The sequence below is a fragment of the Vulpes lagopus genome, chromosome 10 (genome assembly GCF_018345385.1).
Source record: "Vulpes lagopus strain Blue_001 chromosome 10, ASM1834538v1, whole genome shotgun sequence".
NCBI lineage: Eukaryota > Metazoa > Chordata > Mammalia > Carnivora > Canidae > Vulpes > Vulpes lagopus.
Genome location: NC_054833.1, coordinates 92,808,493 through 92,833,544, shown reverse-complemented (window position 1 = coordinate 92,833,544; position 25,052 = coordinate 92,808,493). Strand labels below are relative to the sequence as shown.

Sequence of the window (25,052 nt, the reverse complement as noted above, 5' to 3'; positions counted from 1 at the left end):
AGGAGGAACACACAAGTAAAAAGGCAAGAGCATGAAGAGCTTGGCCATGGATCTCCAAGATCTGTGACTTTGGGTCATTAACTCCACGTCTCTGGGCTTCTGTTCCCTTTTCTTTAAAATGTGGGGAAGTGATTCCTCCATTAGCGTCGGTGAGAGGACAGAGCATACCCAGCCTGCAGCAAGCATGCTGTCATCGTCCCATAACCATCCTGTTAGGCAGACAAGAGAAGGTGTTGAGAGATCAGGTCCAATGATTCACCCGAGGTGCCGCGGTGCTGACAGCCAGACCTCTCCCCGCATGTGCTTCTGAGACGCCAACATGTCCAGCCCCTAAACTTTACAGGTACAGACTTAAAATATTAAATGCCACATTCTGCTTTCTGCCCCCTGCCTTCTCCCTGCATCATATGCACATATGCACACAACTCCTAAAGTGCTAAAAAGAAGAAAACCACACAAATAATTCTAGTAAGAACAAAGACTGGCTCCTGAGGAGCTAGAAGGTTCCTTCCCCCCTTCAGGCATTCCTCTGTCATCTGGCTCTGCTCCTGAGTTATGTGCCTTCTCCCATCCTGGGATCGGGTGAGGCCATCTGTCAGCACCTGGCATTTCATGGGAGGTTCTACTATGGCAAGATGAAGATGCCTGAGGTGTCACAGTGATGGCTCACTATTCCTGCTGCCACCTGCCCAGGCCAAGGGTGTGTCACCATGCTTTAGACTGCAACTGTCTCCTAATTATATCCATTCTCTGTGTCATCCACCTTCGTCCTCCCCATCCTTCTCCTCTCCCCTTCCTCCCTCCTCTCCTCCTCCTCTCTCCCTCTCCTCCTCCCTCCTTCCTCCTCCCTTCCTCCTCCTCCTCCCTTCTCCTTCCCCTCCTCCTCCCTCCTGCTCCTCCCCTGTCTGCCCTGTTTTCCCTCCTCCCTCTTTTCTCCTCCTCCCTCCCCCTTCTTCTCCCTCCACCCTCCCTCCTCCTCCCCCTTCCTCCTCCTCCTCCTCTGCTAGCCCTCTGAACTGCCCTCCACCCACCAGCACTCCCCCTGCATATCTTCCAGCTGTGATCTAATGGCTCCCCTTGGCACCCACCCCCCCCCCAGCAGAGCACACACACTTCTCAGCTGGCTGTCCAGGCCTTGTGGGACCACCACCTTGCACACTCAGCCTCCTCTCAGCCAAAATTTGTCTCTGTCAGTTTGACTTTGCCCTTCTCTTTCCTGCTTTTGGTGGTTTTTTCCCCATCCCAGAAATCCTCCCCTGCACCCCAAATCAGCCTGGTGGCTAGGGGGAGGGAAAGGTGGAGTGCCAAAGAACTCCTCTAACAAACCGGGGATGGACTTGAAGAGCCATTACTTCAATGCATAAAGAGGACCTGCACGGGGTCTAAACAAACATCCTTTGGGAGCTGGACAGGCGGAGGGAGGGTGGAGTAGTGCCTGCACAGAGCTCTGGCATCCTCGGATGAACCCAAATGCTAATTTAAAATATACACACTGTGCTGCAGTTACGCAACAGGAACAACCGGGCGCCACTTGGGTCATGTTTTAAAACGTCCCCTTGCACACGGGAACCAGCCCATTTCTTCTAAGTAAACTTACTACTATCTTCAAACAGAACAGGGAGGCAGAGGATCATGGTCATCCTCACTGAGAAGTAGCAGCAAAGACTGTTTTTTTTCGATATATGTGGGTAGCGGCTGAAGAAGCAGTGGGAGGGGTTAATGGTTTCTGCAAGCAGGGAGGAGGGTGGTGAGAAGATGCTCTTTTGGTTTTTAAAGTCTTCTGTGCTATTGGGAATTTTAGCCACGTGGTCTATGACGCTCATTCTTCCAAAAAATCAGTATAGTTTCTTTCATATTTTGAGCTGCAAGCAATCCATTGGCACCTCTCCCGTCTGTCACAGAGCCAAGTAAAAACCTTCTCCTGTTACACTCCCTTGAATTGTGAGCTTTAATGATGCATAGTTATTTGGAGCTGCATATAATACTTAATAGATGTAGAATTGTTTAATATGCTAATAATGAAAAAGGTCTATATGTGTTTTGCCAAAATAAAAGTTTCAGCCGGTGAGCCCTTCCAAGACAGCCTTGAAGCATTCAACAATGCTTCCCCATTCCCTGGGCAGCCTCTGCCTAAAATAAGTACCAGTAAATGTTTGAATTGAATCCTGGGTTTCAACCACTAAATGGGGGATGAGGCTTGTGGTTACCGCAGGAGGGAGGGGTGTTTCTGAAGCCCCAGGTGACATCCATTCATTGAGTTTAGAGCATGGAGTCTGTGCGGAGCAGAGCAGTGGGGTGTGGCATGCAGAGGCTCCACAAGGCAGACAGGGTCCTGCCTGCTTTCCTGCTACTTATATCTTGGCATGGCAGGGGGTGGGGGGAGGGGCAAGGCCGACCCCAGGCTAACAGGATCATCTAACAGAGGGTGAAAATGAATCAGGATGGGGGTGCGGTGAAGGACAGGAGGAAGCAGATGGGAGGTGAGGTCTCAGAGGAGGTGGCAAGGCAGCAAGGAATTGAGGATGAGAGACCCAGGCAAAAGGAACAACATATGCAAATGCCCTGTGGATGGTTCAGGCCGGTCTGGCATTCAAAACCTCCGGTGTGGATACTCGGGTGCAAAGGCTGGGGTCCAGCAGGGGAGCATTTTTGCTTTTATGGAATTCCTAAAAGGTGAAGAGCATCCAGTACCTGCCATGGTCTGACTCCTTTGGGGGAGCTGCTCTGTGCTCCTGACTCCATTCTGTCCTTTAGAGGTCCTCCTGGGGCCTCCTTAGGTTATTGCCACCGTGAGACCCTGCCGTCACTTTGAAGCACTGCTCACAGCTGCTCCTGGACTGTGATTCCAAGTCTGGCTTATTCCTTGGGGCTCAGAACACCCATTCCAAACCTCCTCCCCTCTTTTTTTCTCCCTGCCCTTGTCTACACAATCAGAGCCCTGTCTGCACCTCTCAGGGAATAGTCCGCTTTTCACAGTCTCCGATAATGAGTCTATTTACCCCACAAGGTTAATTACAGGGTTTCCAGTTGATGATATAGAAAGCTAAAATTTCAGAGACATTGAGTCATGTGTGTTCAGAAGTCATGCCTGTGTGCATACACTATTCACTGTGTATATATAGTCATGAAATTATATATCTATATGTTTCCATTTAGACTATTTTTACACATATACAGAAGTTGCTATTTTAACTTTTTATGTCTCCTCTAATTTCCAAGGTCCTGACCCTAATTCCAAAGTGATGGGCTAAGAGACCCAGTTAGATCACGTGGCAGCTGCAAGACATAGGTCAGTTATTTAAGGCCTCTGGATGGGGCTTAAACCTCACCTGTAAAGTGGTGATATTAATAGTAACTACCCCAAAAGAGGATTAAAGGAGCTGTCATGGGCAGATCATCTAGCACAGCGCTTGGCACATAGCACACACACTTTACACTTTCCTTTATACTAATGCTTTATACATGAGGGAGAAAAATCTTGGAAAAGTCACACATTCATTCAACAAACATTCCTGTGCACCTATTATGTGGCAAGGTATCACTTAAGGCACTGACACTGTGGAGATAAATAGGGCGGTCACTATCCTCCCAGAAAGGCAGGATGTGAGTGGCACAGGTAAAGCTGTTGTTAAGGAATGTTGGCCTGCCCAGCTACCTGTTGGGGGGGGCCGGGTGGAGGGTGGGGCCATGTGACCAGCTCTGGCCAATAAATGTTTAGTGACAATGATTCATGGCACTGGAAGGCGGGACCACTGATGGAGAATCAGCTTTTTTTTTTTTTTTTTTTTTTTTTTACATTAACAACGGCAAGTGAATATGATAAAGCACATGGTTGTTGGTTATTTTTCAGAGACATCCAGAACACCGGGAGAAGGGACACCAGGACCAAGTTGGCCCCACATTAGGTCTTGCAACTCCTTCCATAGAAGGATCTTTGCTTTGGGTCACATCCCTTTTTAGATTTTCAGAGAAACAGAGAGGTTTTTCTCCCGTTTTATTTTTTTAACTTTGAAAAATTTCAAGGGGCACCTGGGTGGCTCAGTTGGTGAAGCGTCTGCCTTCAGCTCAGGTCGTGATCCCGGGGTCCTGGGATTGAGCCCCGAGTAGGACTCCCTGCTCATCCGGGAGTCGGCTTCCCCCTCTCCCTCTGCCTGCCCCCACTCATGCTTGCTCTTTCTCTCTCTCAAATAAATAAGTAAATAAATAAATAAAATCTTTAAAAATTTTTTTTCAAACTCACAGGAAAGTTGCGAGAACAATGCACAGTGAATGACCACACAGCACAGGCTCAGCAAGTGCTATCATTTGACATTTTAGGTGTGCCGCCCCTTCTCCATCTCCCCCACCCCACCTGCAGGGGAATCTTTTAGAAGTTGCAGGGATGATGATACCACCCCTAAACATTGTGGCATGTGCCTTCCAGAAACAGAAACGTGTTCTTGCTTGACCACATAGAGTGATTGCACGCAGGAATTTTAACTTTGATACAAGATTATTATCTAATATGCACTCCAGATTCAAATTTCCCCAGGTACTCTCAAAACTGTCCTTTTAAATTTCCTCCACTCAGGATCAAGTATTGCCTTTCGTTATCATGTCCCTTTCATCTTTCAAGCAAGGACAGTCCTCTCCCCTGTAATTATGTTGTTCGTGGCACTGCCATCTGTGAACAACGCCGAGTCGACTTTAAATCCTGGGGAAGGAGGATTATTCCTGCACAGTAAAGGAGGTTCAGATAGCTTTCATCAGGGACATGCTTGTTGTCCTGGAAAAAGATCATTGCTAGGAGCTGGGTTGCAATGGATTTTGACACAGCTGCATTGATTCTGTTCATCCCAAGAGTTCATCAGATCCCCAAGTAGATTTTGGAAGCCTGGGACTGCACTTAAATCTGGTCCCTTTCCCTAAAGCCCAAGGCATCTCGTGGGTCCAGAGGGGGACGTTGAAAGGAACCCAGGACAAATGTCTTGAAAACACGGAGAGGAGACACAGTCTCCTCTCACTTGTGGCCTCTTCGAATTCTGTGTTGTGTCTCCAAAGCAGAAGGAGCTTGCGGACGTGTTTAAACCTCTCCCTCTCGTTCAAGCCCATGCTATATACCACACATCCAGTGCAAACATTTTCCTGATGAATCCCCCCGGAAACCCACACCACACCTTGGGCAGAGGACGGCTAGCATCTGGAGACACAGAGGGACAAGCAATGTGTTCAACAACCCAGGGTGGGGGTGGGGGTTGGGGGGTTTGGGGGGATGCCTAGACTTCTAGCCACCTAAGAGGCACAGATTTTATTTGCTCAGAACCTCAGCGAATCTCCCTAGAGAGGATTTCTTGCTCCTGAGAAGTTTCAAAGACATTTCTGTTTTCCAACAGATCATGTTCTTGACACATTGCATAGCTGTGGAAAATGTTTTGCTTTTTTTTAATCGACGCGCCGCACACAGTTTATTTAGCTTCTCTCTGACTTAAGAGATTTTCCTGCCGTGCAATGCTAAAGTGCATCCATGCGGTGTCAGCACCTTCCTTGCGACGAGAACCGCCCGGTTCCTTTTTTCTTTTCTTTTTTTCTTTGTGAAGCAGTTCCCTGGTTGGCCTTCAGATGGCGCCAACACCCCAGGCCCGCGGGAGCCGCGTCCAGGTGCGGGAGCCCGCGGCGCCTGGGGCCAGGAGGCTGCGCGGTGGGGGGAGGACCTGGGGGAGGGGGTGCCTTGAATTTCTCCTGCCTCCAGCCTCGCTCGGGATTGTAGCAGCGCACAGGACCTTCTGGGGCCTGATTCCCCTCTCGGCTCCGTGACCGCAGGATCGGGGCGGCGGGGGGAAGAAATCATCAATGAATTAAAAGCCCCCCAATCCCAAATGCCCTGGCAGGTTAAAAAAAAAAAGATCGGAAATACGGTTTTTTGCAAAGTCCAGGTGCGTGGAAGATGTTGTTATAATAACCTGTGCAAACAACTCTCCCGGAGTCCCACTGAACAGAGAAGAAACCCAATTCCAGGGGCAAAGGAAAATATCCCTCTCACCTTTTCTACCTAGATTATAAAAATTTCTTTCCTCCCAACTCCGCTTTTTTGGGGGAGGGGGCGTTAATAATTTTGACCCCTCCACCGAGTGCTTTTCAAATGACAGTAATTTTTAACCTGGACACCCCTGTAAATACGAACTCAGACACTGCCATTTTGGAATTTATTTTCCATGGTCCTCATTTTTTTTTTTTTTTTTTTTGGTTTTTGTCCTATGCTGTGATAAAGCTTTTTTTTTTTTTTTTAAAGCACCTCATAAAAGCAGAGTGAATAATATTTCACCAGGAAGCCCACAAGACCGAGGAGTGTTTCTTGATCAATAGTTTGCATTTCCAGTAAAGTCATAAGAACTTGAGGTGCCTGTCACGCAGTCCAGGAGGAAGGCAATTTTTTAAAATTTGGAAGATGGATCTGAACATATTTTTTAAAAATAATAAAGTCGTAGTGGGGTGGAGGAACGTTCAAACACTCACCTGCGAGCTGAGGACTGGGAAGCTTTATTTCGTTGCAAAAAAAAAAAGTCATCTTAGAGAAAGACTCAGAGCACCCATAAAAAATACAGCGTTTCAGAAGTAGATTATTCAGGCTCCTAGGGACCTGGTTTGTATTTGCCCTCTGATTTTGAATTTATCAGGGGATAATACCATTCATAGATAATGTACATGCAGATTTTTTTTCTTTTGTTCCTCTATTGGAAATGAATGAGATGTGTCCAACGCCTTCCCTTCACCTCCCAAAGCTGGGTGAGGGTGGATTGTCTCACAGCCTTTTTCTGGGGATCAAGTGATGGAAGAGGGGCGGAGGCGGGGGTGGGGGGGATGGGGGTGGTGGTGCATAAATACAGAAGTTTTATCTTTGGTCTCCCCCAGCCCCATCGAGGGACAACTTCCCGAAGAATTCTGATCCGGCTTCAGCCCTTCGGACGAGTGTCCTTCCCCCTTCAAGGGGAAGCGGGGAAGGGTGAGCCGGTCGTTCGAGGGGTGGGAGGGATAAATACTCCGTCCACAAAAAACAAAAACAAAAAACAAAAAAAACGGACTTTCCGGGGTACTGGGAGGAGAGAGGGCAGCTTAAAGGGGAAGACCTCGAGTCGCCCCAGGTCAGGATCCCCACTCTATAACGTCTGGAGGTGTCTTAACCGTTTGCGATCGTTTACGCGGTCCTCCCACGGAGCCCTGTGCCCAAATCACCTTATCAAACTTCAACCAACAAAAAGGACCGCGTACAGAAAGTCAGCTTGGAGAGTCCCCAAGGGGCTTCGCCGGAGCGGGAGGCGGGCCCTGCGCCCCGGGGCCGGCGACCCAGCGGACCGGGCTGGGGGGCAGCTTCCCCGCGGGGAGCCCGCCCGGTGCGGCGCTGCGGGCGCGCGTCCTGGAGCGCAGCCCCCGCGCAAAGCCGGGCTTGGGTTTCCCCTGTCCCGCAGAGGAACCCCGGCTCTGCTTGGGCCGGGTGGCTGGCCGCATTGTTCCCGTCTTTGGCGAGCGCGGGAGTCAGCTTGTCAAAGGGAATTTATCTCTGGGAAAAGGGAGAGGCTCTGAAAATCTGGAGAAGGTGAGCTGCAAGCATCTGCGCGGGAGGGGAATGAGGCGGGGGGTGGGGGGGGGGGGGAGAGAAATTAGTGGAGCCACTCCACTCTCCCCAAACCCTGCAGGACTGCTCGCGGTGGCGCCTAGGGTTTGCCGAATCCACGGCGCACTTGAGGATTAAATTCTCAAGATACTGCTCCTTCTCCCACTCTGCCTTTCCCCTCTAGAAGCCGTGGCCTGGCTCCCCCCGTGGAGGTGAGGAATATTCATTCAGGTTCTGCAATTTGCCTCTGAAAGCTTTTAGGTTATTCCTGACCTCCCTGAACCTGGAAACTCTCTGTTGAAAATTAATAATTTTTTTTTTTTTTTTTTTTTTTTACTTAAATGATGACAACATCCAGGGGAGGCCCCTTCCATTCCAATCCAGCACGCTTGCTTTGAATCCATTACACCTGGGCCGCGATAATTAGGAGATCGAATTATTCGCCTCATCACTCATTAATAAGAAAAACAGTCCCAGGGTCTTTGCTACTTACAGGGTCTTTGGGGAGATATTTGACTACATTAATCAATTCGATTTTATATTTCGAACTAACTTAATCTGCCGAGGAGCATGGGTTTTGTTTGTGGGTTTGTTTTTTTTTTTTTTTTTTGCTCTGGGCATGTGGGCCCATAAACCAAAATGTGATAATAGAATAAATTTTCATAAGATATCACTCTTTTTTTTTTATAAAAATCTTTTCAAGTGAAGGCTGGTTTGCAGAAAAGCCTGGTTCTGAGCCCCTGGGTCTTAGAGCCGACGGGTTCCGGCGCTCCTCGCCCTGATTGGCGACAGCTCCGCGCAGCCGCCGGGTTATTGGCCCCAAGTTCCCGGAGGGGGCGTGGCTGGAGGAAAGTAAAAACTTGCTTTCAGCAAGAAGACTTTTGAAACTTTTCCCAATCCCTAAAAGGGACTTTGCCTCTTTTTCCGGGCTCGGCAGGGCCGCCACTCTGGACCCCGGTTCGCTGGCCCTCGGGGCTGCCGCTTCGCTGGGGCGCCGGGAAAGCCGCCGTCCCCGTGCTGCCGCGGCCGGAGCGGCCGGCCCCCTGCGCCCTCCGCGCCCCGCGCGTCCCCGGCCGCCGGCCCCGGCTGCCACCCGCCGGTGCCCAGCGCGAGCGAGCGAGCGGGGGCCGGCGCTGCGCTCGCCGGGGCGCGCCCTCCAGGATGCCGATCCGCCCGGTCCGCTGACCGCGCGCGTGCCTCCCGCGCGCTCGGGCCGCTCCCCCGCCGCGCCCCCGCGCGCCCCCGGGCGCCCCCGAGCGCCCCCGAGGCGTCTCCCGCCGGCTCCCGTCCTCCCGCTCCCTCGCCCTCTCGCGCTCCCCGGCTCTCGCAGGGCCTGCTTCGCGGTGCGTGCGCGCGGGCGGCGGCGAGCCGTCTCGGACGCAGCATGCAGGCTCGCTACTCGGTGTCCGACCCCAATGCCCTGGGAGTGGTGCCCTACTTGAGCGAGCAGAACTACTACCGGGCGGCCGGCAGCTACGGCGGCATGGCCAGCCCCATGGGCGTCTACTCCGGCCACCCGGAGCAGTACGGCGCGGGCATGGGCCGCTCCTACGCGCCCTACCACCACCACCAGCCCGCGGCGCCCAAGGACCTCGTAAAGCCGCCCTACAGCTACATCGCGCTCATAACCATGGCGATCCAGAACGCGCCCGAGAAGAAGATCACCCTGAACGGCATCTACCAGTTCATCATGGACCGCTTCCCCTTCTACCGGGAGAACAAGCAGGGCTGGCAGAACAGCATCCGCCACAACCTCTCGCTCAACGAGTGCTTCGTCAAGGTGCCCCGCGACGACAAGAAACCTGGCAAGGGCAGCTACTGGACGCTGGACCCGGACTCCTACAACATGTTCGAGAACGGCAGCTTCCTGCGGCGCCGCCGGCGCTTCAAGAAAAAGGACGTGCCCAAGGAGAAGGAGGAGCGGGCCCACCCCAAGGAGCCGCCCCCGGCCGCGGCCAAGGGCGCCCCGGCCGGGCCCCCTCTAGCGGACGCCCCCAAGGAGGTCGAGAAGAAGGTGGTGATCAAGAGCGAGGCGGCGTCGCCCGCGCTGCCGGTCATCACCAAGGTGGAGACGCTGAGCCCCCAGAGCGCGCTGCAGGGCAGCCCGCGCAGCGGCGCCTCCACGCCCGCCGGCTCCCCCGACGGCTCGCTGCCCGAGCACCACGGCGCGCCCAACGGGCTGCCCGGCTTCAGCGTGGAGAACATCATGACGCTGCGAACCTCGCCGCCGGGCGGCGAGCTGAGCCCCGCGGCCGGGCGCGCGGGCCTGGTGGTGCCGCCGCTCGCGCTGTCCTACGCCGCCGCGCCGCCCGCCGCCTACGGCCAGCCGTGCGCGCAGGGCCTGGAGGCCGGGGCCGCGGGGGGCTACCAGTGCAGCATGCGCGCCATGAGCCTGTACACCGGCGCCGAGCGGCCCGCGCACATGTGCGTCCCGCCCGCGCTGGACGAGGCCCTCTCGGACCACCCGAGCGGCCCCGCGTCGCCCCTGAGCGCCCTCAACCTCGCCGCCGGCCAGGAGGGCGCGCTCGCTGCCGCGGGCCACCACCACCAGCACCACGGCCACCACCACCCGCAGGCGCCGCCGCCGCCGCCGCCGCCGCCCCCGCCCCCGCCGGCGCCCCAGCCCCCGCCGGCGCCCCAGCCCGGGGCCGCCGCCGCCGCCCAGGCCGCGTCCTGGTATCTCAACCACAGCGGGGACCTGAACCACCTCCCGGGCCACACGTTCGCGGCCCAGCAGCAGACTTTCCCCAACGTCCGGGAGATGTTCAACTCTCACCGGCTGGGGATGGAGAACTCGACCCTCGGGGAGCCGCAGGTGAGCACCAACGCGAGCTGTCAGCTGCCCTACAGATCCACGCCGTCTCTCTACCGCCACGCCGCCCCCTATTCCTATGACTGCACGAAATACTGACCTGCCCGGCCCGCTCCGGCTTCGCCTCCCGCACCCGCACCCGCACCCGGACCCGGACCTCTCAGACCGTTCGGGCTGCAGAGACGCAAAAAGAACCCAAACATTGCCCACCAGCTTTTTCTCAGACCCAGGAGCAGAGAGCGCGCTCGCCAGCCTCAGCCCTTCTCTGTGAAGCTGCAGGTAACTCTAATTCGATGCCTCCCCCCCACCCCCGTTTCCGAGATCCTAAGAAGCCCCGGTAGAGGGACGCAGCCCAGCGAAATGAATATTGATTCTAAACCCACCCACCCACCCACCCCCTCCCCTCTCCCCTCCCAGGATGGTTGTGCTCACTGCTCCAGCTGGGGTTTCCAAAATTAAGTTACGGACCAAATCCCATAGCGACCCAGTAATGACTCTCTGTAGAGACCCCCATAGGTCTATGGGGGCCTCTATAGATTACCTTTGTGCTGTGTGTAATTTTAAATTTCTCTAACCGTGCTGTACAAATGTGTGGATTTGTAATCAGGCTATTTTGTTGTTGTTGTTCAGAGCCATTAATATAATATTTAAAGTTGAGTTCACTGGATAATTTTTTTCATCTTGCCCAACCATTTCGAACTGCCAAAATGAAAATTTAAGAAACCCATGTGGGGTGTTTCTTTTTTTTTTTTTAAACCCCTGTACACTTATGAGATATGATTCTTTCCCCCCCGGTGGTAGGTCTTTTACAAAACAAGGAAATAATTTATTTTTTGTTGTTGGCGGATAAAGAAGTCAAGTATCTGATACTTTTTATTTACAAAGTGTGATGGTTTTGTATAGTAGGTTCCTCCCTGAGCATTCCTAAAAGAAAAAAAAAATCTTTAAAAATTTAACTTCACCTGTGTTTGTCTTATGTGGTCTTAATTGTTGTACTTACCTTAAAATAAACCCATGTTGTTTTTCTGCCCAAAGTCCGGACAGTGTGTTTGTGTTCTCGCATTTTTTAAAAAAAAAACAAGGTGTGTTTGCAAATCCACCTGTTTTGATTATTTTTGTTACACAGGTGGGTAAACTCTTAGACATATACAAATGATCGCGGAGAAATGGGGGCACTCCCCTATTGTATTGTGAGTGATGGAAAAGACTTTCCGACTAATTTAGATCTCACCCTGGCCTAGGCAGTGGAGAAACAGCCCTGGTTGGATGCGGCCGCCCGAAGGAGTGGGCGCAGTCGTGTCATTTGCTGTAAATGCTTTTTGCTAAATGCGACAAAACATGCCGATTGTCAAAACAAACAGTACCATTACATCTCAACGTCCAGCCGTCCCCAACTGAGGAGGCAAAGGAGGGGAGAGATAAGCGTTTTCCATTAGCTAACTACTACAAACCGGGGGAGTCCTGCTTTCCCTCCATTTCCTAAAATGCGGACTTCCTTCCCCCACTGTAATGGTTTTCCAGAAAAGAATCTGAAGTGGGCAGGAGAAGGTCCAAAGGGGATTGATTCTGGAGCATTTTACGGCCATTCTCGGTGGTGGTTAGATCAGAGGTGGATTCCAGACCTCTTTCCTTCTTGATTTGATTTCTTAATCCTTACCCTATTGCAGTGAAAAATTGTAAAGGCTCGTTGGCCATCAAAAATAATTTCCAATGCTTTTAGAGTCCTGAATTTATCAACTCTCAGGACTTTAAGTAACAGGAAGATTACCTGCCTTTTCGAGTTTGATGTCTTTTAAACATTTTTAATAGCAGTGAAACCATTGTGAGGTATGGCTGGGGCAGGGGAATGGTTTTATTATCTGTTTCCCTGGGCCAAAAGCACAACTCCCCCGCTAGTCTCTGTGTATGAATTTTGAGGCCAGAGCTCCAAATTGGGAAGGAGTTTCCCACCCAAATAGGTGAGCTGTACTTTGCTAAGAGCGAAGCTCCTTGTGAATTTAACATTTCACGTGATGATGAGTTTTCCAAAAAGTGATTTTCCTTGATGCAGTGGCGCTGAACATAACCTGGGTTTGTGTTGTTGTTTTAGCCGTGGCAGTTTGTCTCTAAGTCACGCTGAAATAGAACTGGGGGACGTGTGAGCATAATAAATCTCCCCATATGTGCAACACAGATTCTTTCGATCCATAGCCGCAGAGGTGGCTGGCGGGTAAGACTTAAATGCTGCATTTTATTCCTTTCCACAGAGCTCAGAATCTGGCAGCCTCAGTGCTTGCTGCTTGACCTCGAGCATCCCCCAGGCCCCCTTGCTTTGGTTGAGTGAGCTGGACCGGCCAGCTAGGGAAGAGAGGGAGACTGAGTCCCCTCTCACTGCCACAGAAGAGACCAGCCTCCTTGCCCAGCTCTGGTACTCTAATTCCATTTCGTTCCTGTTCTTTAAGATGATGTTTGCCTCTGGTTTAGAGGAGAGTGGTCTAGCTGGCTTTCTCCTTCTCCAGATTTTTCTTAAGAGTCCACCCTGAAAGCTTGCCTTCATCTCAAGATCTGGAATTCAGGCGAGGTCTGAGAGACACACGGGAAGTAAAGGAGAGAGAAACGGGGAAGAGTTGGGTGAGACCTGGGCTGCCGCTGAAGCCACACTGGGATCTACTATCCCTGGGGAGGCTTCTGAAAGAAGTCACTGTGCCTCGGCCGCTCACCCAAGTGAGTAGCTCAAGAAAGGTCCCCACACCCCATAGAGGCCACAGTGGGCCAGGGGTCCTTCCATTTCCTTAGGAACGTGGGCAGCTGGAAGGTTGGTGTTTGGGGCTTTATCCAGGCCTCTGAAGGCGGCAGAGGGGAGAGGTGTGGAAGGCTGGAGTGCGCTGGAACGCCTTCGGTCCCTGCAAAGCTTCCGAGTATGAGGCCCCGGGACCAGGGTAGGTGTGGGTAAGCGCCCCAGAAGGCCAGCCCTGTGTGCTGGGCGCTGAGCTCCTAGCTCGCTCAGCTCAGCCGCAGCCGCCCTGCTGTCAGCAGCCCTAGGCAGACTTCGGGCCTAGGGACTGAGCGGCCTGGGGGCGTCTGTTGGTCCCCCTGCGGGATGCGGAGATCCAGCAGCGAGGAGCTGAGCCCCACGGGGTGGAGGCAATCCAGGGGCCCAGTAGCACCTCACGGCGACCCCTGCGGGTCCGCTGCCTGGCGCGCAAAGATAGCACGCTTGCGGGTGACACAGGCTGTCCCTGCTCCAGGTATCCGCTGGCCTCCCCTTGCTTCGGCCACTGGATCCTCAGTCCTCGGGAGGCCCAGGCCTATCAGAGAAAGGGGAAAGGAGGTCGTGGATGGAAGGGCCGGAATGTTGGTCGATGGCTGCCAGGACTCCTGGCCAAGCAGCTCTGTGGTCCTCCGGGCGCAATTTGCACGAAGGCGCGTCCCGATAACCACGTTCCTTCCTGATCCAGTAACCGTGGAGCTAGGCAGGTCTCAAGGAACTGCAAATAAAATACGAGCAACCCCAACACCGCGGCAGAGACCATTTCCCATAGAGTTAACTCCGGATGTCCTACTGGCCTTGGCTGCGCGGACTGTTTCTAACCAGGGCCCCGTTTTGACAGACATGGACTGCTTGGAAGGACTCCGTGGCCTCTAGAATCCCGCACATTCCCTGCTCCACAGAGGCTGCAGCTTGAGTAGCCTCTGCTTCTTCCAAGACTCGGAGACATGCAAGCTCACTGCTTTCTGGGAGAGGGACTGACCTGTGTGGCCCAGCCCAGGCTTCTCTTCCCAGGCCAGACTTGGTTCTCCAGCCAGGTAGTCTTCATCTTCTGGTTTAAAGTAGCCTTTAAATCCTCACCCACACCAAAATCAGTGGTGACATGTGCCTTCTAAATGCTGGAGCACTGGGCTAGGAATTCGAAGACCAGGTGATGCTGTGTGAACAAACTATTTCCCTTCCTGGTTTCAGTCTTTTCATCTGTAAAATGACTGGTTGCTTGTAAGGGCATTTGGGGCGGTCTAGCACTTTCCTTTCTGGCATGGCCATGATCCCATGATGGGCCCTCACTTATCCCCACTCCCTTGCCCTGCAGAAAGAAATGGAGATCAGAAGCGGGAGGGAGGAGCAAACGTGGGGTCCTGGGAAGTTAGGTGCTTGGCTCATAAATCTTTGGTGGGGGGTCCATCTCCTCTCCTTTACCCCAAGACTGCCTGGGGTGGCCTTTGGGCCTGGGAGAGGCTTGTGAGCTGCATTCAGAGCAGAGAGAGCAGAGTTCCCAAATCTCCCATGAAAACTAGCTCTGGTGCCTGAGCACTTGCCTTGTCACTCCTTGCCCCCACCCCAAATCAAACCTCCGCACAGGGTGTTGGCCAAGGTCAGTGTGATGGGAATTCATTAATAACCATTAATCTGAAATGGGCGGAAACAGCAAACTGAAAAGAGACATTAATTAACAGGCAGAACCAAGTCTCTCAGGAACGTGCTGGGGTCTGGGTCTCAGAACCTGTGCCTGGTGCCTCAGGGAATGGGTACCTGCATCGTCCTGGACGGGACACTCATGACCCTCAGGCTGTGGGGAACATGGATAGAGGCCTGAGGGGCAGCCAGCCCAGGGCGGCCAGGGGCTAGACTCTGGGTGAGCGGTGAGCGGACACACAAGGCCAGTGCCACCAGAGAGGGCCTTTTGGCACCACATACTCGAAATGCTTTCCCAAACTCTGAGAAGCATTCCCTGCCTCCTCCTTTTTGCATGGCCTCAGCTAGCCAAAGCAAGGCATTTGAAATGTTTGCTTTTGGACATAGGCATGTAAAGAAGGGGGTGGGATGTTTCAGGGAGTCTGCAGTCTGCCACTGGGCCTGAGTGGACATCCCTGCCTTGATTTGTGCCAGCCTGTTCCCGGCTTTTGCAACCTTCCTGCCTCACAGAAAACACAGAAGGACACAGCCCGTGTAGAGTGTAGTTCTTGAATGTGGATCTTTGGTGCTTAGGTGAAGCTGGTGGGGGCTTTATCTTGGGGCTGTGTGTGTGTGTGTGTGTGTGTGTTTGTGTGTGAAAAACTGGCATAGAGGGAGGGGGGTGGGCTGGCAGATGGACTGGCTCCCTGGCCGCCTAGGTCCCTTTAAGGAAATGGAGTTGGGGAGCATGGGGAGTGCTGCCCCAGCCTGGGGTACAGCTTTGTGCTCAGTCTGTATGCCCACCCAGGGTGGAGGTCACAGAGGCCAGAGAGGCCTCTCTGACCCCTGGCTTAGTGGCCATTGGCCCTGGTCTTACCTTTCCCAACAGCCCCGTGGGGGCTCTCTCTCTCTGCCTGTGTGTTGTTTTTACAGGCAGCCTCTTCAACAGAGCTTTCTAAGCTGACTCCTGGCCACATGCACCGACTCAGGACCTCCACACAGGCCAACGGAGGGTTTGCATGACCTCAGCTGTGCTCCCTACAGCTCTCTGGGCCCATTTCTCAACCGAGAATTGATAGGATCATCAAATATGGTTGTCATTGAGGATTGTGGGAACCCAATATGCATCAGGAGGGTCCTTTGGTAATGGCCAGGCCCAAGAAGGACTCACTGTTAGCCGTTGGGATTTACCCCAACCCAAGAAGAACCGTGGTTCTTTGGTCTCGGCCAGCTGTGCATGTCAGGCTGCATACTGGTATGCTCTGACCACCTCTGATTTAGACCCTTTAAATTATGAGCTCCAAAGAAATCAGTAATTTGGAAGTTCCTGCCCTGCTCCTGGGCTTTAGCAGACTGGCCGAGTATTGCATTTGTGGCTCACTTCCCCACAAGGAAAGCAGCAGAAGACCCTGCCCGAGACACACCTCTCTGAGCCTCTGCAGACACCTGAGGATGTCAGACCTCAGAGAATCCACCTTTGCAGAAAAATGTGTGCATTCCAACAATCTGTTCTGCTACTTATGGCCTCCACTGTCTGGAGGTGTTCACTGCCCATTCCAAATCTCATCTGTAAAATGGGCAAATCCATTACTTCTGTGTTTTGTAGATGCTGTGAGGGTTCTCAAGAGAGTTTCCATGGGGCTCTTGGCATCCACACACAGTAGCCCTGTTACGGTGGGATTATTCTCCTGTCTTAGCAACACTTCCTTGTGTTAACCTCCTGGTGTTAGTGTCCTGGTCTGCAGAATGGAAATGGCCAAGACTCCTGGGAGGAGGAGTGACTTAATCCAAGGGAGACCTTAGGAGGATGCCAGCCCAGAGTAGCATTCAAGACATTTGAGCTATTACTATCGTCCTTGTCATCACCATCTCTGTGTTTAGGATGTCAGTAAGGTGACCTGGCTGAATAAGTCCTGTATCTTCCCACCTTCTCCTCACACCTATTACAAGCGTAGTAGATTGTGCATTCGTTTGAGTATATATATTTTGTCAACTGTCTTTGCTTGGAGAAAAGTGATGCCAATATTTGGGACGTGTCGCAGACCATCCTTAATTTGATCATCTGCTTTTCAGTTGACTCCAGGAGCAGAGGAAGGGTAGATGCCCCCAGGAGGGAAGACTTCCTGCTTCTGCCCTCCCCTCATCCTTTTCCCCTGAGGCCTCTTTGGTCCTGCCTGGTGCCTGGCCTCAGTGCAGACTGCCCAAGGAGCAGGCTTTCTCCCTGGAAGGGGGGTGTGGGGGGGCTGGAAACAATACTCTTTGCCCTCATCCCATGCTGACCCCAGATAGGAACCCCCACTGTCCTTCTGGGAGCTTCCAGGCAGGCTGAAAATCTCAGGGCTTTGCTGCAGGCTGGGAGATGCCCTGGCACTGACTTCAGAGATGAATGCATGTTTGGGGCGATCTGAAGACCACGAGCCTAGGGAGAACTTTTAGTGTCCCTGTCTGGCTCTCTGGGATAGCCAGTCGGCCTGGCTGTCTCCCAGGCTCTTCTGCACGCCCCCCGCCCCCCGCAACCCCCCCCCCCCCCCCCGCCCCCGGCCTCGGATCCGGCCTCAACGCACCGAGCTTCCGCACGAGGGCGCATCCGCACTCGGACGCCAGGGGCTTGTGCCACGGACTCCCCGGAAATATGCCCCAGAGCGGGCTCCTTCCTACGGCGGGCCCCTCCTAGGCTCAAGTTACAAACTCCTTGCCCTGGAGCCCAGGATTCGGCCCCGCGCGGGAGCCGGGTTTGGGGCCCCACGCAGTTCTGACGGAACCTCCCGGAGATGCTGCAAATCTGCAAACGCGCGGGACTGGACGCGCCTCTCCAGACCGCGGCTAGAACTTGGGTGCTTTTTTTCTTTTTCTTTTTTTCCCTTTCTTTCTTTACTATCAGCGCCCCGCCCACCAGCCGCGCGGTCCCCGCCTGCGTCCCGCCCTTGCCCAAGTTGGGCGGTGTTTATTATTGTACGAATTCAAGCTCGGATTTGCCTGGGAGTTTAGAAGTAGCGCTGCGGAGGCGCGCCTCTCGGGAGAGGCAGGGATGTGCGTGCTGGACTCCGGGTGCCGGGCAAGCTCCAGGCAGGGCTCGGGGTGCGGCGGGGCGGTGCGCAAGGGTGCCGGTGTCCCTTCCTCTGGGTCTGTTGGAGCGGGAGCCGAGGCCGGACATCTGGCCAGATCCAAGCTTGAATTTGCCGGCGGCCGCGCCGGTCTGGAGAGGTTGGGTGACCCCGGGGACTATGGAACCGCGGCTTGCATATGCTGGGGCGCTCAGGTGTTTCCTTCACCCCAGGGTTGAAAGGGGTGCCCTGGGGCGAGCCAGGGATCCAGAGAGAGGGCAGCCCCCAGCTCTCTCCTGGCTAGAGGGCCATCCTCAACACCTAGGCTGGAGTCAGGCCGGGCTGGACCGTTGGCCTAAGTTAGAAACGCAGCGCCCCGGAGGGAGGCCCGGGGTTGTCCCAGCGCCCGGCCTGGCGCTCCCTCAAGCCGCCCTGCACCCAAACCGGTTTTTCCGACCCTGATTTTGCCTTCCTTTTGCGTGTGCCAAACTTACCCACTGCCCTACTGTCTATCCAGACCACCCCCCAAAAGATAGTTACTTTATGAGTTCCCCGTTTTGGGGTGGGATTCTCCTGTCTTTCCCTTGTTCAGGGGTGACCTGGCCTTTCCTAACCAGAGGTGGCCTCTTTGTGACCCGAGCAGCAGACGTGCCCCTCCCCCAGGGTGAGGGTGACTGTTCCCAGCAGAGCAAGGTGGTGGGCCACCCCTATACCCACCTGCCGCCCTCACCCCTCACTCTTTTCTGGGGGCATCCCCACAGGGTTTATTCAATGAAACGCTAATTCAATTATCCCAAGTGGTTTTTTTTTTCTTTTAAAAATATTCAGCAGAGATCATAAACAGGAACTAGTCCCGCTGATGCCCCCACCCCCACCCCACAGCAGCAGTGGAGCAGGAGACCGCTCCTGAACCCGCATCATTCAGGGTTTTTGATTCAAAGCATGACGTGGCTGAGTGTAAAATGAGACAGGGTGGGGGTGCTTACACCCCAGGGTGAGTGGGGGGGGGTAGGTGGAGAGCAAGCAGGCTTCCCAAATGCTTAATGTAATCACGGGCCAGCTGCGTGCACTTGTAAAGTTGTTATAACCCCCCTCCTTGTTATAAACAGGAAAGCGCAGAATATAAAGCAAGAGACCCGCATTCACAAATACCAGCTCTCCTGCGACAGCTGCCAAATTCCCCTTTTATGGTGTTCCTCAGTCCCATCAGAAGGACCTTAGCTTCTCCCCACTGACCTCTCCAAACAGGGTTTGTTTTGATACTACCCTCAACTAAGCTGTGGACCACATACCCATGCCCTCTCTAGCTCCCCAACACCCTGTGCCTTGGCTTTGGGAGAAGCTGGGCTCCTGGAGGGCCTCTTCTGGGTCCCCCAGGGAGCCCTGGAGATAGAGGCTTACCCCCCTCCTGGATACCAGCCCCCTCCACCCCCCCCCCCCCAGTGCCTCCATCTCCTGCAGGGCATCTCAATGGTTTCTCCAAGGAGCAATGCGCCCTCTGCTCCGGAGACTCCCAGACCTCTTAGACACGCCACTCCCTTCACCCAAATATCTAAAAGCTTTCAAAGACCTCAGGAGGCATTTATGAGACGTGCCATCTCCACATCTATGAGTGCAGAGAGAAGAAAAGATCTTTTGTGGAAGGCTCTGGATAACTGAGCTCCCCCAAGCCAGCCGTAAAACTCACCCCTGTGCCCCCCGCCCATCCCCACCTCTCCTTCCTGGCCCGGCAGACCCCGCTTGGAGCCAGAGCCACCGCGGTCCACATCCTGCCTCACTGACTGTGTGTGCTTACAGCGTCAAGGGGTGGACGTGATATTTCAAACATCAGATCAGTGCGTTTATATATTGGGTGCCCGGAAATTTTTCCAAATAAACACAGCTTGATTCAACTTGGGTGGGCGGACTTATCAACAGACTAATTCTATAAACAAATGAAGGAATAGCCCCGAAACCGATTGGCTGGTATCAAAAAGACACGTGGAGGGAAAAGCTTGGAGTTTTTCAGCAATGAAATTTTAATTAATGTGGGTGGGCTGAGCACACAACGACTGTTTATCATAGACAATTTATTTTCCAGCGCTAAGTCAACATATAATAGCAAACTTACAACAATTATTTAACATTTTTAAAGCCATGAAGGGACAGAGCACGGAGCGGCCAGGGAGAGCGGCAGAGCGGGAGGCAGACGCACGGCGGGCTCCCCAGGAGGGCCCTCGCCGAGCGGGGCGCAGTCCCTAAGCCGCTGGGTCGCCTGCGTCGTCGCGGGGAGCGCGGGGCCGGCTGCCTCGCCATGAGCCACCTCTTCGGGCCCCGGCTGCCTGCGCTGGCGGCCTCACCCATGCTCTATCTGTACGGCCCCGAGAGGCCCGGGCTGCCTCTGGCCTTCGCCCCCGCGGCCGCTCTGACCGCCTCGGGCCGGGCGGAGCCCCCCCAGAAGCCGCCCTACAGCTACATCGCGCTCATAGCCATGGCGATCCAGGACGCGCCCGAGCAGAGGGTCACCCTGAACGGCATCTACCAGTTCATCATGGACCGCTTCCCCTTCTACCACGACAACCGGCAAGGCTGGCAGAACAGCATCCGCCACAACCTCTCGCTCAACGAGTGCTTCGTCAAGGTGCCCCGCGAGAAGGGGCGGCCCGGCAAGGGCAGCTACTGGACGCTGGACCCGCGCTGCCTGGATATGTTTGAGAACGGCAACTACCGGCGGCGGAAGAGGAAGCCCAAGCCCGGCCCGGGGCCCCCGGAGGCCAAGCGGGCCCGCGGCGAGACGCAGCAGCGCGGCTCAGAGGCGCAGCCCCGGGCAGGGAGCGGGCCCGGGAGCGGGCAGGGGAGCCGGGCAGGGCGCCGCGGGCCCGAGACCCCCGGCCAGGAGGGAGCGCCTGCGCGCCCCTCGCCGCTCCGGGACGGCTCCTCTCCGCCCGCGCCCCTCCGCTGGTCTGGGCCCGCGTCCCCGGCCCCGGAGGAGGACGCCGGCGATGCTGTCCAGGGCGCAGCGGCCTTGGCCATAGGCCAGCCCCCGTGCACGGTGGATGGCGGGGATGGCCCGGGGTCCCCCCCACGCCCCGCTTCCCACAGCTCCCCGAAGAGCTCCGACAAGTCCAAGAGCTTCAGCATAGACAGCATCCTGGCCGGCCGGCAGGGTCAGAAGCCTGCGGGAGGGGGCGAGTTCCTGGGGGGCGCCAAGCCGGGCCCCGGCAGCTGTCTGGGTGCCTCGCTTCTGGCCACCTCCTCAAGCCTCCGGCCGCCTTTCAATGCTTCCCTGATGCTCGACCCGCACGTCCAGGGCGGCTTTTACCAGCTCGGGATCCCTTTCCTGTCCTATTTCCCCTTGCAGCTTCCAGACACGGTGTTGCACTTCCAGTAAAGCGAACTGTGGCTGGCACAGGTCCTTCCTCTACCCTGGGCTGTGCTTGTGAGCGACCAGGGGTCCCATTGCTGGGGGAAGGAGCCACGTTTTTTGAAAACAAGTATCTTTTCTTCTGCAACCTGTGGATCCTGGGAAGTGTTACCAACTTTTGTGCACGCAGGTGGGCGCAGTCGCCTGCCTTCTCCCGAGGTGAGGTGGACTTTCCCTGAACTTGGAGCAACTTCAGAGATTTAAAAGACCCTGCCTGGCTAGGACTTGGGCATCTCGGACCTCCTACCGCGAGAGCAGGAGAACTCCTTGGCCTTAGGTCAGTCTAAGGTTGTGATCTTCCGCTACCCACTGCAGGTCGTACATGTCCAGAGCAGCAAGGGCCCAGACAGCTGGAGAGCAGGACCAAATGAAGCTGCAGGGTGGTTTCAAAAAGAGCCACGGTGGGACTGTGGTCAGCTCCGTTGTCGCTGTGGCTCAGGCCCTGGCTTTGAGTCCATGGAGTGATGATGGGTGTCCACAGCTGGATTTATCCGTGAACTCTAGCTGTGGAAAAACCGGGAGCAACCTCTGTTTTTCATATTCTTTGGGAGACCTAGGGCCTGGTGAGGATTTACAACCCATGTCCAGGTGGAAGCTAAGAGACCACACTTTTATTTTAAATAGAGAATTTCTCTCTCTCTCTCTTTTTTCTTCCTAGACAGTAAAAGAAATATGCTATATTCTTTGGCTAGATGCTCGACTCTTTTCCTACAACAATTGCCCTGTGAAAATGTCTATATTAACAACCTTTATTAAGAAAGTGCACTCTATGTAATAGCATTTTGTTGCGTTATGATAGCTCGCTAGTCAGTACCCATGATCTCCAAGACATGTTGCCAGCATTAGCAGGCGTCCTGTCTTGTTGCTTTTGTTTTTAAGGGATCAAAAGATAGCAGAGGAGAACGGAAATGTGTGAGGGGGATGGAAGGTGTCTTAGACACATAAGATTTTCCATTTGCATGCTTTTTCAAGATCTAGGTTTGATTTTTTCCTACATTTTCTGGACCTGTGTACTAAAGGACCGCCTTTATTCAAAAAACTTGGGTGAAACAAACATAAAAAGCAGATACTGAGAGAGAGGGGTCATATGGGGCAGAGGAAGGGAATCTCCTGGTATCTACTAGAGGGTGCCTCTTTGGACCCCAAAGAACAGGAGGCTCAAGAGGAGGATTCTTTCAGACATTCCCAGCTGATGGCATCTCAGCCGGCCACCCAGCTCCTCCCTCCAAGCTCCCACCCATCAAGCCTAGAGCCAAAAGCTAAATAAACACCTTGTGGAGGTGACTAGAAATCTGAAGGGTGGGGAACAGGAAGCTGGGTGGGGGGCAGGGAGGTTTCTGCAACAAAGATCTGGTTAAGAAAATGGAGATTTTTAACAGCCCAGTTCAGCTTGGAACTTTTGGGAAGTGCATCTAACCTCTTACAGTATCTCTCTTTGGGTTGCCTTAGGTGGGAAACTGAATTTCCTGAACCTCTGGGTTACTTTAATTTTATCCGATGTGGGAAAGGTACAATAAGTAAGTCATGAGTTCTGGAGGTAGGCTGAAATGGATCTTCAAAATAACTTTAAAAATAATTTCTAGGACTCATAAAAATGAACACAAACTTCACGGCAAGAGACAGCCTATTGGTTAGTATACTCAAAAGGATGTTTCTGATAAGCGTAATAATTTAATAGTTAGTAGGCACAGAGTTGCCTTTCTGAGGATTTATTCTTAGAGCCATGTGCTACTGACTCATAAGTTTCCCATCCTACCCAGGTTGGTGGGAACATTTTGGTGAGCTGCACAGTGTCCTTGATTTTAAGAACTTTGATGAGATTCCCATTGTTGAGATCCAGGCTCACTGCGATTAACCTACACTGTGGTGGAAGGGCTGTCATGGGTATTTTGTTATCCCAAAGTCTCAGCCTCTGCAAATAAAGTTGTTTTTTCATTAACCTCTCAGTGACTGGTTCAGTGGATTACTGGGGGGAATAAGCAAACAGTGTAATAGGAGAGAGGAGTCAGGGATTATATTTGGGAGCCCTGTCAGCATCTCAGGGGCTCTGCCTTCTGAGGGTGAGTTCACACACAGACTGTTGAGTAGGAGCAGAGAAGCCTGGGGCCAGTGGGTGCTTTTGGAACATCATGGAAACTCCACTGTGTAGGTTATGTTTTTAATTTTTCTTTTTCATGTTTGATTTGCTATATCACGCATTTTGTTAATTTATGATAGCTGCTTTCTGGAGAAGCCAATAATCTAATCCTGCCATTTTATTTTATTTTCATTTATTTATTTTTTTAAAAAAGATTTTATTTATTTATTCACAAGAGACACAGGGAGAGAGATGGAGGCAGAGACACAGGTAGAGGGAGAAGCAGGCTCCATGCAGGGAGCCCGACGCGGGACTCGATCCCAGGTCAGGATCACACCCCTTGGGCCAAAGGCAGCGCTAAATCGCTGAGCCACAGGGGCTGCCCAAATCCTGCCATTTTAAAAAAGATGGCATTTTAGAGTTACGATTCCAAGAAGTATAATATAAACATTATTTTTATGGCTCGGAAAAAAAAAGGCAGGAGTATGTATCTGCTTTGTAAGAGTGTTTATACATACATTAAGAGGAATTCTGTTACCTAATCCCCGCATCCATCTGGTTTGGAAAGGCTGTGGGGGATTGGACAGTAGGATGATGGAATCTATGGAATCTATATAATCCCATGAATATTCCTTCCCACTGAAGAAAAAGAGGACCAGTTGCCTTTCACAATTCACACAGCTGTTTCAGTGCTCCAGATTTATTCGTGGGCTCCAAATTGTAGATCAATGAGTGTTTTTTTGTAGATCAATAAAAAATGGTTTCTACTCTTATTTAAGGCAAACTCTCCTTTATATTCAGGGTAAGCCAGAAGCAACCTTGTCATTCTGCTCTTCAGCAATCTGAAGGTACACCTCTGTGCTCTCTTCTAAACAAAGGGAATGGGTTCTGTTTCTCTGAAAAAGGTCTTTGGTTCAAGCTCAGTATACACAAACACACACATGCGTGTACACACACGGGTGGATACACGATCATAATGGGGATATAGGAGGTGTACAGTGTACAATGATAAATACATAACTGTGGATACGCATGCATGGGTATGCACACGTGTATTTGTACATGTGTATGTGTGTATATATGTGTATGCTCTGTGCACATGAATGCTCAGAGTTCATCCTTTTTTGCACATAAGTGGAACAGATGGGATCATATCAAATACTGAATCCTTTCAAATTAATCCAAGTATTGATACTCTCAGAAAGATTTTCTTTTTTCTTTTTCTATATAGTTCAAGCCAGGGAAAATTTGGGTTTTGCACTAGTCTGATGAAACTAATAAAGATTTCATTAAAGGATCCTGGAAGACACACCAACGTCAAGACCTTTACTTCTACGACTCGTGAAAGGATAAGAGAACTTTGCAAAGGAAAGGCCTTTTGGATGTTCACTGGCTGTTGTAGCAGCTAATGGCCTTCCTGGCACTCAAATGCCTCCTAAGGTTTTTCAGGACCTGAACAGGATGTGATTTGCCATTTTGGACCTAATTGCATCTCTCTGTGAAGGAGGCCACATGTGGCCTCTACCATTTTGCGAAGAGTGGTCAGTATCCCTGTGTATCCATGTGTGGGTTAAAGAATTGGCCACATGTAATGTTACTGTTGCAGCTGGAAGCCAGAGCCCGCTGCCCACACACTGGTAGACTAATGTTAACATCATAAACGTGGGGGACATTTCCAGTAGCTGGCTGCACTCAAGTGAGAGCCACAGCTTTGTATACTTCCCATCTTCACGGGAGCTGGAAACATCTCCTTGCTTCCATG

The 25,052-nt window shown here is 52.9% G+C and overlaps 2 protein-coding genes across 2 annotated transcripts; both read left to right on the top strand.

The window, feature by feature from the left end:
- The first annotated feature begins 8,879 nt into the window (after window positions 1-8,879).
- FOXC2 (forkhead box C2) lies at window positions 8,880-11,529 on the top strand. Its single transcript, XM_041771743.1, has one exon. It carries the CDS (start codon window positions 8,973-8,975, stop codon window positions 10,497-10,499), a length of 1,527 nt encoding a protein of 508 aa, XP_041627677.1. The 5' UTR covers window positions 8,880-8,972; the 3' UTR covers window positions 10,500-11,529.
- Window positions 11,530-19,610: 8,081 nt separating this feature from the next.
- Window positions 19,611-23,490, top strand: FOXL1 (forkhead box L1). Its single transcript, XM_041770010.1, has one exon. The coding sequence runs from the start codon at window positions 20,104-20,106 to the stop codon at window positions 21,178-21,180; it is 1,077 nt and encodes a 358-aa protein (XP_041625944.1). The 5' UTR covers window positions 19,611-20,103; the 3' UTR covers window positions 21,181-23,490.
- Window positions 23,491-25,052: the final 1,562 nt, after the last annotated feature.

Coding starts and splice junctions, on each gene's coding strand:
- FOXC2 (XM_041771743.1), top strand. CDS start 8,973: ATGCAGGCTCGCTACTCGGTGTCCGACCCCAATGCCCTGGGAGTGGTG.
- FOXL1 (XM_041770010.1), top strand. CDS start 20,104: ATGAGCCACCTCTTCGGGCCCCGGCTGCCTGCGCTGGCGGCCTCACCC.